Source organism: Salmo salar, chromosome 09 (assembly GCF_965601325.2).
Source record: "Salmo salar chromosome 09, fSalSal1, whole genome shotgun sequence".
In the NCBI taxonomy this organism is placed as follows: domain Eukaryota; kingdom Metazoa; phylum Chordata; class Actinopteri; order Salmoniformes; family Salmonidae; genus Salmo; species Salmo salar.
The window spans coordinates 22,425,001-22,440,095 of record NC_138299.1 but is presented as its reverse complement, the minus strand read 5'-3'; the positions used below and the strand labels follow the sequence as shown (position 1 = coordinate 22,440,095).

Sequence of the window (15,095 nt, the reverse complement as noted above, 5' to 3'; positions counted from 1 at the left end):
TCTGTCACAATGTTAGCAGCTATGCGATACTGTTGCGACGCCCTGATCTCACTCTGCTGCAGACGCGACGCTACTATTGTCTTGTTATTTATTCATCAACAGTGGAATCCAACCGACCTTTTCCAGAACTACTGTGGTATTCAAGATTTGCACCGAGTGTCAACTGTCACTGCTGTTTTCTTGGTGAAGATGCACACTAACCCAGGGGCACACGTTGCTGTTATGGACCCCGAGGGGGAGGGGGGAGAGAGGGCAAATATTCAGTGGCAGTTATCCAAATTATCCCCGACTTTTTCTCCGTAACTGTAGCAGTAAAGGTCAGTAGTGGCTTCAAACAGCTGTATAGGCACCTACCTAGGTCTCTGCAACAATTTTGGTGTCGCCGCAGGGGATGGACTGAGAGGGCAAAGGCTGGAGGAGGAGTTGATAGCTGCCTACATGACTAAAACTGCACATTCACAATCATAGGGAAAGAGCCGCTATTACGCTATTGAAGACACCACTCCTACGCAGTAGCCCCTGGGGATTTGATATGACCTGTCTGTGTAAGGTAGAGTATTCTCAACCACTTTTCTCTTCCATTTATTATCATGGGCCCACTTTTCTGTAGCTATTTACAAGTTGGCAGTTTGTAAAACTTCATTATTAGCCACTGAGTTAAAGGTTGATTCAAATATTTTGAAAGATAGATGGTCACAAATTAAGTTTTGTATTTTGATGGAAGTTAGTGTGTGTGTGTTATTTCATGCAACTTTTTAAAAGTGCATATTTCACTATGTTACTGATGTGAAGTGCTGTTGTTATTGATTAGGCTGAAGCTTAGTTCAGTCCCGGTTGGCAACTCTAATGCATGTAGTTTGCACACTTGCAAAATAGCAGCCTCAAACCCAACGCAACGTTTTAATAATAACCCCGCTATATTCAATGTTTCATAACTATGGACAAGTTCAACATGCACTCTTTTATCCGTTTCTTTTTTTCTTAATGATTTTCTTTTTGTATTGATTGTGGCTCTGAATCAGAGAGCCATGATGATGGCTGCCTGTTTTAATGAAGGACTGTTAATCAATGGAGCTGAAATGTAAATCAACTTGAAGTGCGTCGCACGCGCCTCATAGGCAAAATGAAAAACAGAAACATGATGTGAGAGAGATACAGAGAGAGGGGAGGACTTCCGCTAAAGCCAAACGGTCAACACAATTGCTGTCCCATGTCGTAGCTATTCATCGGTAACATTACCTTCATAACATCACTCGGTCCAGTGTTGAGTGAGTTAAGTTGTGACTAATGCATCTTGGAGTTGTTCGGCACGTAGCCTAGCGGGTAGAGAGGCGAGCTGGAGGGTCGTCAGTTCGAATCCCGGGTCCCGGGAAAAATCTGGTGGGAAGTGAGCTGGCAACTGGAGTGATACCATTGCCTGCCGTTGATCCCTTGAACAGGCACTTAACCTCCCCCCACGGCACCCAGTGTGGCAGTACCCCACATCTCTCCAAATCCTGTGTGTCTTTCAGGTTGTTGGGTTTAAGGTGGAGGTCAAATTTTGGTTGGACCATGTGTGCAATTGACCAGTAAATAATTATCAAAATTCACTCTGCGGGAGTACAATTCTCGTGCCAGTGAATCTCGGGAAGCAAGGCCCTTCTACTTTTCTCCCACGTTTACTGCACTGCTCTCTTGTTACCATCTTGAATACCAGATGTATAAGACCATAATACTTTACTGAATGTTTTCTAGGCTACTATTGGTCAAATTTGACCAAAAACTTAGGCCCATGCTTAGCCTGGGGACCAGGTTAGCATACTATTGTTATTTATTGCCTTTTCGAAATTACAAACATTTGGGCCTATGCAGTGTGTCCTATTCTTCAATTCATATAACAGCCCCTGTATCCATAATTTTGAGACAGATGAAATCGTTGAGAAACTCAAATTCTAGCTACTTTGAAACCAGAAGCCTAGGTTAGATGAAATGGACACAATGCATATTTTAGTACTTCATAATTGTGTGGTGACACACACACGCACACACGCACACACGCACACACACACACACACATACATACATACACACACACACGCACACACACACACACACACACACATACATACAAATACACACATACACGCACACACACACACTGCTTCAACATGTTGTTATTCTTATCGAATATGTATTTATCGTCTAAATTGAAGCCTCTATATCAGATTTGCAGAGTACCAATTCCTCTTTGGTTCTCGGTGTGCAATGAAATAAGGGAGCTCTGTGAATGTAACACTAGCCTAAAGTCTTGTATGACATGAATTGTGCGTGCTGTGTTACTTTCTGTCATAACTCTGCTTCCACATTTGCTCTCCTAAGAGTGATCAAGTGTGCGCAATTCATCGAGCGGGTCTCTTCTCTTTTTTGCATCCGATTCTCCCTGTTAAATCAGCTGCCACTATTGCGATAAGGGAAGGTTTCATAACACACCCGATAAGAAGGTATTATGAACAACATAACTTTTATAACTGAGCTTACACTACAACAGTCTGGCCAATGTCATCTGGAAGGGAAGTGTAATATTTCTCTATTATATTACATCATCTCATTCTCTGATATGCATGCAGCTTGTAAATGTTGGGCATTATCAACTGTGCTAGGCACGCAATGAATAAGGATGATCTTGGCATATGAACATGAATATGTAACCCTGTAAATGATCCCAGTCACTAAAACCCCTGTGTGTGTGTGTGTGTGTGTGTGTGTGTGTGTGTGTGTGTGTGTGTGTGTGTGTGTGTGTGTGTGTGTGTGTGTGTGTGTGTGTGTGTGTGTGTGTGTGTGTGTGTGTGTGTGTGTGTGTGTTTTTAAACTTTAAAAAAAAATGTATTGAGGATTCCAGCACTGACCCAGCCATTTTCATATGCATTCCAAAGGGATTGCTCCCGTCCCTTTAACCAAATCAGATGGATAAAAAAAAAAATCTGTTTCAGAATATCTAAGACATCAATCATCCATTGAATACAATGCTTGATGTTGATGCCTTTAGCAAATGCCAAAGCATGTTGTTGTAGTAGCTAGCAGCTTACAGCTGTAGCTTACAGTAGTTTACAGCTCTTTGATAATATATAGTCATTTTTTACATATGCTTATTCATGAAATCCCTTGTCAGCATTGTCTGTAATTTTCACCATGTTTCTGCAGGGTTGTATCTGGGTCAAGGAAATTGGGTAGCACTTTGTTTTGAAGAAAACATGTAATCTTGATTTGGTCTGGATATTTCTTATTACTCCATTGGCATATTCAGTCAGGGTTGTTGCAACTTCAGCAAACATTTATTCATTAATTCACATATACACTTTTGGATTGTATATTGTGTCTTATAGTAGCAGCCATGTCAATCATTGACTTAGATGTGGAAATAGAGTTCTTTGGGGTACTGTTAGTCATTTTGTGTCTTTAAGAAAGACTATATGTTTTAATGTGTGCTGCTTTATTTAACAAGGCAAGTCAGTTAAGAACAAATTCTTATTTACAATGACGGCTTTCCCCAGCCAAACCCAGACAACAGGAATCCCAATCACAGCCAGATGTGAGGCAGCCTGGATTTGAACCAGGTACTGCAGTGACACATCTTGCACTGAGATGCAGTGCCTTAGACCACTGCACCAGTCGGGAGCCCAGGGATAGCTCCCCCAAATTACACAATGGTTTCCTTACCCTGTAAGCAGTATATGGACAAGGTGTGACAGCAATCCATGCTTTGGTTTAGTTTCCCTGGTACTGTTTCTAAATGCTAACATTTTAGCATTTGTGGCACAAATCCCATTCAAGTCATGGGACCAATATTAGCATTTTTTGTCCATCATGTTCAAATCATCCATAAGTGACTTTGTTAAGCTTCACAGTCAATTCTAGATACTTTTGTTTGATTTGGACATGATGCGTGAAATATGCTAGTGTTGATCAAGTCCTGCGTTGATCAATAGCGACTGTGTGATGTTTTTGCATCGATTATGGAAAGAGCCGATGAATAGAACTGGATTATTTGTCAAGCTGGAATACCAACATGTAGTTATGGGGCAGTCCTATTTTATTACAGATATACTGTTACTGTACCACAGTAGGGAGAGATAAGTTTCCCACCTGCTCTCGTTCTGTACCCTATTGGTAGAAATTGTACTCACTTCCCCAAGTGGTCGACTCTTCAATTATCAAATTATTAAAGCAACTATGAAAAGTAAGCTGCTGGCCACCATCGTTGAACTTTCTTTATTCAAGAAGAGCTTATGAAATAGGAGTGAGGTCTACTGTTTCTATTTTATTCATCCCAGCAGTGTCAGCCATTGTCGGACCGCTCTTTTCTCCTTTAAGATGCCATGTTAAGCTGTGCTCTTATAATATGGGGATACAGTAACATGAAGACCCTCATTGACTGTGAAATGCTATCTGCATTCTCCACATTCTTCCTGGGCTTGACCAACAGTGAAACACAGGCGGTTTTAAACGGAGGTCAGAGAAGACAGGGCTGGATTTTCCACTGCTTTAGAAGCTGATGGGCTCTCAGAGTTTGAGTTCTGGCTTGGGATCATCTCTCACAGCTGGTGAAAGGTCCACAATAGTCCTTCACATGTAACACCAAGTGCAAATGGCCACGCGCAACTCAATAAATGGATTTACTTTCCTCAATGGTTCCAAAGTTGTTTTCTATTGCAAGTACTTAAGTTCCAGTTGTCTGTGCTGTTGTTTCAGTTTTCTGTTAGTGCGCTTTTTGACTTGTTCTGAATCAAAACACATCTGTTTTGGTGATACTTCTGCAGAAATGTCTCTGGGAAACTGAAAAGCCACTACTGCTGTTAGTTGGAAACAGTTTTTAATAAGATTGTTTAATGAGTAATTTGTGTTGCTGCATTGTGCAGCATTGTGTTGCTGTGTTGTTTTATTGTGGTTGTATGTAAAAAAATTAAAACAAATAAATTGCTGATGGACTCTTGTCATTCTTGTGCAAAAATGTTTTGTTAAAAATATATATACTGTATGGTCATAAATAGTCCCTGTGAAGTTTCAGCACATTCAAAAGAATATGCATAACAATTATGATACCACCTTTTTGCAACAACAAAAAAATAATTGTTAGCTATTCAACTTTTTATAAAAGCTTTATTTTTGTGAAGCTGAAAAGTAAAGGTTGAATTGAATCAATCAATAATAATGATGTTTGTTTTAGAATATACAGTATGTTTTGCTGTTTCCCTAACTAATTGAGATTCAGTGGGCTCAAGGGTACATTGACTCTGTACCGGTAACCCCTGTATATAGCCTCGCTATTGTTATTTTACTGCTGCTCTATAATTATTTACTTTTATTTCTTACTTCTTTTTAGGTATTTTTCTTTAAACTGTATTGTTGGTTAAGGGCTTGTAAGTAAGCATTTCACTGTAAGGTCTACCTACACCTGTTGTATTCGGCGCATGTGACAATTTTTGTTGTTGATTTGATTTGATATTTCAACATCAATAGGGCATGTCCACACACTCATTTATTTATTCTTTATTTTAAACGTTCATACAGCATGTGAGATTCTAGTAGTCATATTTTTGTTGGTGTATTTTTCAACTTGTTTTAGTGTGTAGTGTGAGCTCTTTTATTTGCATATGCATGTTCTAATGTAAAGTCTATTTATCTGCCTGTTTGAATGACAGTGGCTTTGTGTGTGTGTATGTGTGAGTATGCGTGTGTTTGTGTGTAGCGGAGTGCACGATTGAGCGAGCTAGGTATCGAGCGTGTGGTTCCCTCCTCCCTCATGCTCTGCTGGTCCCTCTGTCGCTTTAAGTCCTGCCCCTCGGAGCCAGCCAACAGCAGCTGTTCCATATTCATCAAGCCCTTGAGTCTTAAAGAGCCCTATCCTGACCATGGAAAGAGTCATTCCTCTCGCTCCCTCTCTCATGCTCTCTCCATCTTAGCGCTCATCCGCCGCTGCCAGCGCTTCTCTCGCGCTCTCTCTCTCTCTCTCTCTCACCCCCCTTTTACCTCTCTCTCTCGCTCCCTCTCTCTCTCTCTCCCACTCCTCGCTCTCTCTCTCTCTCTCTCATATACGCACTGACACACACAACCACACACACATACAGACAGAGACACACACTCTCTTACACACAAACTCACACACACACAATCAGAAGCATACCTGTGCAGGCTGGGGGGAGTAGTGCTGGAGGGGCTTTTCACCGTTCTCTCTGAGGGCGCTGTGCTGTCATTTTGGGAGAGAAGCGGGTCTCAATTGTTTCCTATTTCCTCTTCCTCTTCTCATTCCTGGAATGCTAAAACTGGACTGATGGACATTTCAGAACTTTGTCTGCCAGACCCTCTCAGCTATCATAACCAGTAGGTGCATTTCCTTCTTTCATCCTTCCTTTTAACATACTCTTCTTTTGTGATGTTGGATATAGCATTTTTCCCCTGTTGCAATCTTTCTTTCTCCTCTCTCCTTCTTTCTCTTTGTGTTTTCTTGTAGAAGTGCCTGCATTTGTTTCCGTTACAAAGGTCCTGACAATCGTGGCGCTGAACTTTTTACTGCTATAGTAAAGATGCACTGCGCTTTTTCCTGGCTCTCTTGCTCACACACACACTCACACACACATACACACACAGAGATACACACTAATATGCACTATCTGACTCTTTCTCTCTCTCTATACATATGTTTTGAAGGGCTGTTAATTCGTACAGGACTGTCTCCTGCCTGTGATATCCTAAAGCAACAGGGCAGGTGTCTGTGGTTGTGTTCAATAGGGAGAGAGTACACATTGTTCGCCGTGTGTCACTTTGTGCACATTTCATTAAGAGCATGGCCCGATCAATTAAGAGTGGCTGATTGCAACGTGCGTATGTTTTTCCTAAAGAATAGAGGGAACGTGTCCTGTTGGGTTAGCAGCTTGTTCTAGGATGGCTTTGTTCTCTGTCCCTGTCCTGGCCGGACGGCCACCCTGGCAGAATCAGAATACATTTAAGGTGATTAGATTAAAGTGAATTCATGGAATTGGGAGGATGAATTTACACGCTGCAATATTTGTACGTCTGGGGGGGAAAACATGTGAAAGGACCCTGTAACCCCAGTGATCAGGCAGCTCCATCCCAGGCAGGCAGCAGGATGCCAGGCTGTCTGTCTAAGAAGCCCTCGCTAGCTGTGGGTTTACTCAAAGTAACCTGTTATATCTAAATGCAGTTCTGCTTTTATACATGAATTTCTTGTTGACATGTAGGAGGTCGTTTTATGTTATAGCATGTACTGTTCAGTACATTTGAGGAGCTTACTGCTATTATTACCTGAAAAAAACCTAGGAAAGTATATCCAGTCCTGTTTATCTGCTTTAGAAAGTGTTGTAAAAATACAACAGCTAGATATCTATATATGTGTGTTTTAATATCAATTTATAGGACAGATGTCTGTTATTTGAAGTTGTGATATTTTCTTTTGCGAATATGCATTTAATGCCCAATATTTCATTCAGCGGTGACAATCTTTTAATTTGTAAGGTCTGTAAGCATTATCATGTGCTGTTGATTAAATTATTTCTACTTGCTGTGAAACCCTCATGTAGTATTCAAGACAGTCATTATTTCAACCCATAACTCTTTCCACATAACAATCTAATCAGCTAAATGTGTCTGTTGTTGTAGCTGCATTATGATTTTTTAAAAAGGCACCGTGCACGTCTGCTGAAAGATTTATACGATAGAAATGAATAAATTGAAGTAGTTGAGAAGTGTAGATTTTCATGTACAGAATTTCAAAGCAATACAAGCACAGACATTATCAATGGGATGTAATGCAAAAGAGGAAAATGGTTGAATTGTTCTGAAAGCCTAAGGATTCACTCACTTGTTTTCAAGAACTCTAGTTTGAGTTTTAACCATGACTGCTCAGAGAGAGAAAAGCCACATTTCCTAGTAAACTCATTAACTCTTTAGGTACACTGTTATAATCTCCTTTGTTTTACCTAATCTTTTTTACAGAGGTTTTATACAACTCTGCCTTTTAGATACACCTCAGTGGAAAAGGGTCAAAGTAACATAAACATGCTCATCATAATATACAATAACTATATAATAACTACTGAGACATATTTAAGATCAATTGAATTGTATTGACGTTTACATAGTCAGTTTACTGAGTTTTTTAACACTCAAAGACCTTTAAAATGCCATTTTCCTCCTCAAAATGTGTCTGTCATGAATATATTTTTATGATTTTCTTCCAATTGTTAACAACTGGCAATCTAACCTAGTTTGGTGGTGATTCACTATAAGCACTGTAGCCAATATGAGGTGCAGAAATGAAATGATTATATGCAGTCTATTTACAATTGACTGACATTATATTTCCTATAGGGAAAGTTGAATTGAAGATTATTGTAGCAAGAGTGTAATTTCAACAGAAATGTGCAATATAATGATTTAGGGTTTTATTGGAAATGTGAACACAATGTACAACAGTAAAGTAGTGTTAGTGGTTAAATTAGGCAAAGCTTTACTTTGTTTGCTTTCATAATACAAGTAGATTATGCAGAATAATTTATTTATTGCATGTAATATAACATTTACACACAGTATACATATAACATATACACACAGTATAATAAGATTCCTAGATACAAATATTAATTTCTCTCAGTATTGTGTTAAAACACTCTTCCATTTATGTAACATTTATAAGACAATCAATTGTCATTAGAAATGTACCCAGATAATATAACTGCAAGGGGTTGTTGGCATTCAAAATGCTGACTGTATTTTACATGTTTTATTTTACATCACATATGAAGTAGAGACAGCGTGTGTTTCCTTCTCTTCTGTGATATAGAAAAGGTCATGCCTGTAAATGAAATATATAACTCCATATTTAATTATAGGTTTGACATAATTATTGTTTTCTATGATATAGGTATCAGACATATGTGCATGTAAAAATGACATTAGGAAACAAAACACTTATTACGGCTTTAGTCATGTGTAGAGGTAATTACAAACAGTAGATGTTTTGACATGCAATGGTTGGCAATATCTCAAACATAAATCAGTTTAAGATTTTTTTTATGCATAAATCAGTAAGCTGTTATCTTTTTCATAAATCACATTGAATTAATTTAGATATTTATCTAACACTATTTATCATCCTCTTAAGTTTTATTTGATTGATTTGATTTTAAATCATTTTAATAAATATTTCTTTAGATATTCATTTTACATAGCAGTTAATCCTAAAGTAGAAGCATCGTGCAAAAGATTCAGGACTTTCTAATGAAAACAACTTCGGTCAACATCTATACAATTATTGCTAATGCCACAAATTTTGTCTTTGCTTTTCATACTAACAGTGTTGTTCATTATAGGACATATTTGCATTGAGCTTCCAGTGTGTTGTTATCTGTTCACTAGTAGTCCATCTGCTTGGTCTGTGGACAGCAGTATTTTCAGCCCCCAGCGTGGCGTGGTGTGGCGTGGTGTGTGTCTCCGGTGCTTGGTTGTTGGGATTACTGGGACGTTTGTGCACCGTGTAATTAGCAGAACCAGAGCAGTGATGTGGAAGCAGTGTATTATTATGCTACTCTATAGATTGACCTGGGTGCCTGAATGACTGCCTACTACTGTAGGAATAGGATTGAGACAGTGACAGATTTTTATTTCAGACAATATAGAGAAGTATGTATAGCCTAGTATTACTGCTCGTTTGAATTTGTCACCCAAAAACATTTTACCTCAAAAAGAGCAATAGTAGATATGACGTGATATGTCCTTTAAGATACCTCTCTCCACAGCTTCAAGTTTTCTCTATATTTATTCTCCCTTCTCGATTGGGATGCATAGTAAGCTACGTATAGCAAGATTGGTGTGGATAGTAAGCCGTAATTCACAGCACTTGATTCGTTTAAGTTGAAGTCTCTCTTGGCTCAGACCGCAGGAGGTAACATATGGCAGTCAGACAGGCTTATTGTTGCTCTCCTATTGCTCTGGCTGTTTCAGCGCCGCTCAGAAATCAGCCAATGCTGAGGATTGTCAGTTTGAGTTCATCTGGTCTCGCTAGCAAACACACTCTGAGCGGCAGGCAGCCGATTGAGACAGGACTCCTTTCCATCCCTTAATGTTCCATCAACACCCTCACTGCTCCTCCCAGCCATATTCTACATGTCCATTTTCCATTTAGGGAATGAGAGCTTTCGGATGAATTTTCACAAAAGCAAAACTTACCACATAGCGATTAATCCGATCCAGGTTGCTACATTAGGCTCAGTAAAATACCCATCTCTAACGTTCCTTCTTGTCCCTTCTCTCTTTATTCTGATTAGGTTTCAGAGAACAAGGCAAGGGAATTGCATTAGTGTATCTTAAGTTAAAAGCTCTTTGGTCTTTGACCAAGTGTTTCAGTGTTATTGGGTTAATCAGATTTTTGCTGTCTTCATGGAGATGCTATCGTGGGGTAGAGGCAGTGCCGGGTAACCAAAGCAGCCCTGCACAGACACTATCCAGATGGGATCAGTTTACGGTAATTTGGTTTCAGAATACATTACCAGAAGAGGCTCCTGGCCGAGAACGGCCAACCCGCTAAGAGCTAGGAGCCTGTGGTCGCTGTGGCCACCGCAGACAGCCAGCCAGCCCCAGCCAGCCCGGTGACCACTGCTGTTCCCCCGGCCCGCTCCAACCTTCCTCCTGCCTCTCTCCCTCTGCACTTAAGGGGAGGTGTCGGGGGAAACGTGTCTTTTAAGAAAAACCTAATGTTTTAAATTACATTTGTCACACAATTCTAAATGCATCTCCTTGTACCAACAGGGCTTCGTTGTCCAATTCATTAGGGCGATTACTCAGTCCACTGGCCACACTGGAGCCTTCTCATTTCTGGTAAGCTCTGCATATGAGTATCATTTCTTTCACTGTAAACCTGTCACTCAGATCTGGCTGTTAAGGGAGGGTGGGGGGTACTGCCCCCAGCCCCCAGGGCGTTTAGGGATGCAGAGTGGATTTACCCTCCCTGTTCTCCATTCTGTTTTTCTGTGTGTTTATAATTGTTGGCTACTTGCACCTGCTTTTTAAAGGAAGCTCTTCACACCCCTTCTCTTCCACGTTAACATGCAGTGTCACTCTTCCCCGTTCTTGTCCTTCATGCATCCTTATTCCCCAGCTAACTAGGTGGGACAGAATATTAGGACACAGAGTATTGAGACTCAAACAGAATGAACTGCGCACATCTGCTACACCTTATCTGCTATATACCTGATCTAAACTAGGGCCTCTGGAGATGCTTACTCATTGCTTGTAAAATACATAACGAAGATGATACAAATTCATAAAAAATGTCTGAAGTAGGTGGACTTCCATTTCTGTTTCTGTGATGTTTCTTTGACGATTTTCATTTTAATTTGTTTGGTTGAAGTGTGTGTAGTTTCTCTCAGAACACCTAGATAATTGTCCCATTAGTATTTAGCACCCTTTGTTAACGCTCTAAAATTACAGCTTTATTTTTGATACCATGACTCATATGAGCTCATGTAGTGTTTGGCCTTTCTAGTCTTTTCTGTGATGAGCTACGTCTCATTTTGACCGTTTCATGACATCCACCCGCAAAAAAAACACCAAACGCCACCACAAGTCCCTCCTAATTTTGTCCACGGTAACCTTCACAGCAGCGTGAGAATCTTTTAAAAAATAACCAGATCCATTAGTCTAGGAGGATAATGCTAGCCTGGCTACGTGGGCTACTCTCACGCCCTTGTGGCAGCGAAGTGCTATCACTGACACGGTGAGTCAGCACTTCTTCCTGTTGCTCCAACACTGAAAGGCCCCTCTTGATTTACACGCACACACACACACACACACACACACACACACACACACACACACACACACACACACACACACACACACACACACACACACACACACACACACACAAACATAATACCTGCATTATGAGTATTATAATACACACTTTACTAGTTCTCATGAGAATATATATACGATTTCAGAGCATCGGTACACCAGTTTTTTTTCTTTCTGACACAATGTGGCAAACAGCTGTAACTACAGGTTTATTACAATTAAATATATGGTGAGATTGTGATTAACCATTTATAGTTTAATCATTGAAGCTCTTTCTTTGGTGCGTTACTCATCTCGTCATCTGTCTGTTTTCATTCATTCCTCTCTCTGTCTGTATTTGCGTCTTTTTTGCCGCCCAATGGACGCGAGACTGAACAATAATTCTGCAGCTTTTCGATACGCTCTGTCTTAAATGTAATGGAGGGAAAATGCTAAGTCCGCTAATTTACACTTGGTTAAAAGCGTGACGTGGAGTGGGTTTCTATGCGGGCGTTTATCAGTGAATGTTATTGGTATTGAGCGGCCAGTCCTTTGAAGGTTATGTTTCTGAGCAGTAATTGAAATGCAAAATAACATTAGGATCGATGGTTAGCTCTGTTTATTTATGAAATCAATATTGAAACCGTCCGTCACAATAGCAGCTCTGATTCTTACTGACAGCTTAACCAAGTATGGACGGACTGACTGTACACGGCCTTTGCCGCCCAGCCCTCCCAGGCATTGCAGCCATAACAGCTGTTAGACTAAGAGCCATTTGCCTCATCGTTCTTCTTTGCCCTACTCTGCTCTACTCTGCCCTGTTCTGTCCTTCCCACCCAGGAAGACTGATGGCATGGAGTATTGTAGGAGGTTCTGATGACAAGTTGTAGGACTGTCTGAACAAGAGCATAAATGAGCTTGGAAGAGGAGCGACACTAAAGTTACAAGTTCAGGAGTTAAAATAAAGGGTGTGAAAATGTAGTGTGTGTACATACATACTTGTCAGATCCCTGCTGTTGCGTTGTGCATTTGTCTCTCCCAGAGAGAGAGAGAGAACTGCCCTGTTTGCCTGCCCTGGGGCCGGTACTTCTGACTGGCCGATCACCAACCATTAACATCCTAGCATGCAGGCTGACGACTGGCCACTCGCTGCCTCAGTATGCGGACCTAGTTTCACTGTGGTGACTGGGAATATTTATTGATGTGTTTATTTCATAGGGCCCATGTCAATATGTTTTGCAGTCATTTTACAAAATGGATGGGAATATTTTTGTTTTTGTTTTCACTTAAATTGTCAATTTAGAGTTTTAGAATATTAGTGCTAAAACATTGGGTAATGAGATTTCTGGATATTGTGTATTTTTCACACTGTGTTCTTTTTCTGGGTTCTGTCTTTTAGGAAGGTTACCACGTCTAGTTCATTTCTTTGTTTTTATTCAATGTCAAGGTGCTATCTTCTCTACTTAAATCAAAGTACATTATATAGGCATTTTGTCCCTCTCTCTGTGCTGTGCTGACCCGTGAGGGTCTCAGTAAACCAGAGTGCATTATAATGTAAATCTTTATTCATCACGCTCTCTGCCTGAGAGAAGCCTCTCTGCTTTCATTTCTAGAATGTCATAGCAGAGGTATGGATGTACATGATGTTGTAGGGGGTACGTAGAGGGAGGATGGATGGCTTGGCAAGGGCTACTGCATATGTTATGGAAGGTGTAAGCTAGTCATACTTTATGTTGTGTTTTTATATGCTTATGGCATAATACAGTATCTGACAGTTTTTCAATTGTAAATGTTGTTGTGCGTTCGTGCATATGTGTGTGTGTGTGTGTTTCTGTTTGTGTATACAGTATGTGTGTGTGTTTCTGTTTGTGTATGCTGTGTGTGTGTGTGTGTGTGTGTGTGTGTGTGTGTGTGTGTGTGTGTGTGTGTGTGTGTGTGTGTGTGTGTGTGTGTGTGTGTGTGTGTGTGTGTGTGTGTGTTCTGTTTGTGTATAGTATGTGTGTGTGTGTGTGTGTGTGTGTGTGTGTGTGTGTGTGTGTGTGTGTGTTTCTGTTTGTGTATACAGTATGTGTGTGTGTGTTTCTGTTTGTGTATGCTGTGTGTGTGTGTGTGTGTGTGTGTGTGTGTGTGTGTGTGTGTGTGTGTGTGTGTGTGTGTGTGTGTGTGTGTGTGTGTGTGTGTGTGTGTGTTTCTGTTTGTGTATAGTATGTGTGTGTGTTTCTGTTTGTGTATACAGTATGTGTGTGTGTTTCTGTTTGTGTATGCTGTGTGTGTGTGTGTGTGTGTGTGTGTGTGTGTGTGTGTGTGTGTGTGTGTGTGTGTGTGTGTGTGTGTGTGTGTGTGTGTGTGTGTGTGTGTGTGTGTGTGTGTGTGTGTGTTTCTGTTTGTGTATATAGTATGTGTGTGTGTGTGTGTTTTTCTGTTTGTGTATACAGAATGTGTGTGTGTGTTTGTGTATACAGTATGTATGTGTACTCGGCCTTTTATATGTGTGTATCCAGTGCCCAAAAATGTACCCTCCCTTCACTATTCCTGAATGGCGTATGTTGGACGCAGTGTGAAACTCAGCCAACCTTCCCGCCTTTATATTATCACCACTATTTATGGGGATTGAGAGGAGAGTTTGGGAGATGAGCCTGTAAAGAGGTGGGAACCAGGGAGAGACCAGGGAGGTTCCAGGGAGAGACCAGGGAGAGACCATGGAGAGACCATGGAGAGACCTGGAAGAGACCAGGTAGAGACCAGGGAGAGACCAGGGAGGTTCCAGGGAGAGACCAGGGAGAGACCAGGTAGAGACCAGGGAGAGACCATGGAGAGACCATGGAGAGACCTGGGAGAGACCAGGTAGAGACCAGGGAGAGACCAGGGAGAGACTATGGAGAGACCATGGAGAGACCAGGTAGAGACCAGGGAGAGACCAGGGAGAGACCAGGGAGAGACCAGGGAGAGACCAGCTAGAGACCTGGGAGAGACAAGGGAGAGACCAGGGAGAGACCAGGGAGAGACCAGGGAGAGACCTGGGAGAGACCTGGGAGAGACAAGGGAGAGACCAGGGAGAGACCAGGGAGAGACCAGGGAGAGACCAGCTAGAGATCTGGGAGAGACAAGGGAGAGACCAGGGAGAGACCAGGGAGAGACCAGGGAGAGACCTGGGAGAGACCTGGGAGAGACCAGGTAGAGACCAGGTAGAGACCAGGGAGAGACCATGGAGAGACCATGGAGAGACCAGGGAGAGACTATGGAGAGACCATGTAGAGACCAGGGAGAGG

General features: G+C 41.3%; 1 protein-coding gene across 5 annotated transcripts in view; it reads left to right on the top strand.

Moving 5' to 3' along the window:
- The first annotated feature begins 299 nt into the window (after positions 1-299).
- Positions 300-15,095, top strand: part of LOC106611051 (steroid hormone receptor ERR2) — a 67,312-nt gene continuing 52,516 nt past the window's right edge. The window contains exons 1-2 of one of the 5 annotated variants that reach the window (XM_014210885.3): positions 308-550; positions 10,801-10,869. Coding sequence is in view for 3 of the 5 variants with exons in the window: in XM_014210883.2 (XP_014066358.2) it covers positions 6,308-6,357; positions 10,801-10,869 (119 nt within the window). In the remaining 2 variants the exon portion in view is untranslated. Of the gene's footprint in view, positions 551-5,882; positions 6,358-10,800; positions 10,870-15,095 lie in introns of those variants that run through there. The other 4 variants (XM_014210883.2, XM_014210891.3, XM_014210889.3 and 1 more) reach the window with 4 other exon arrangements.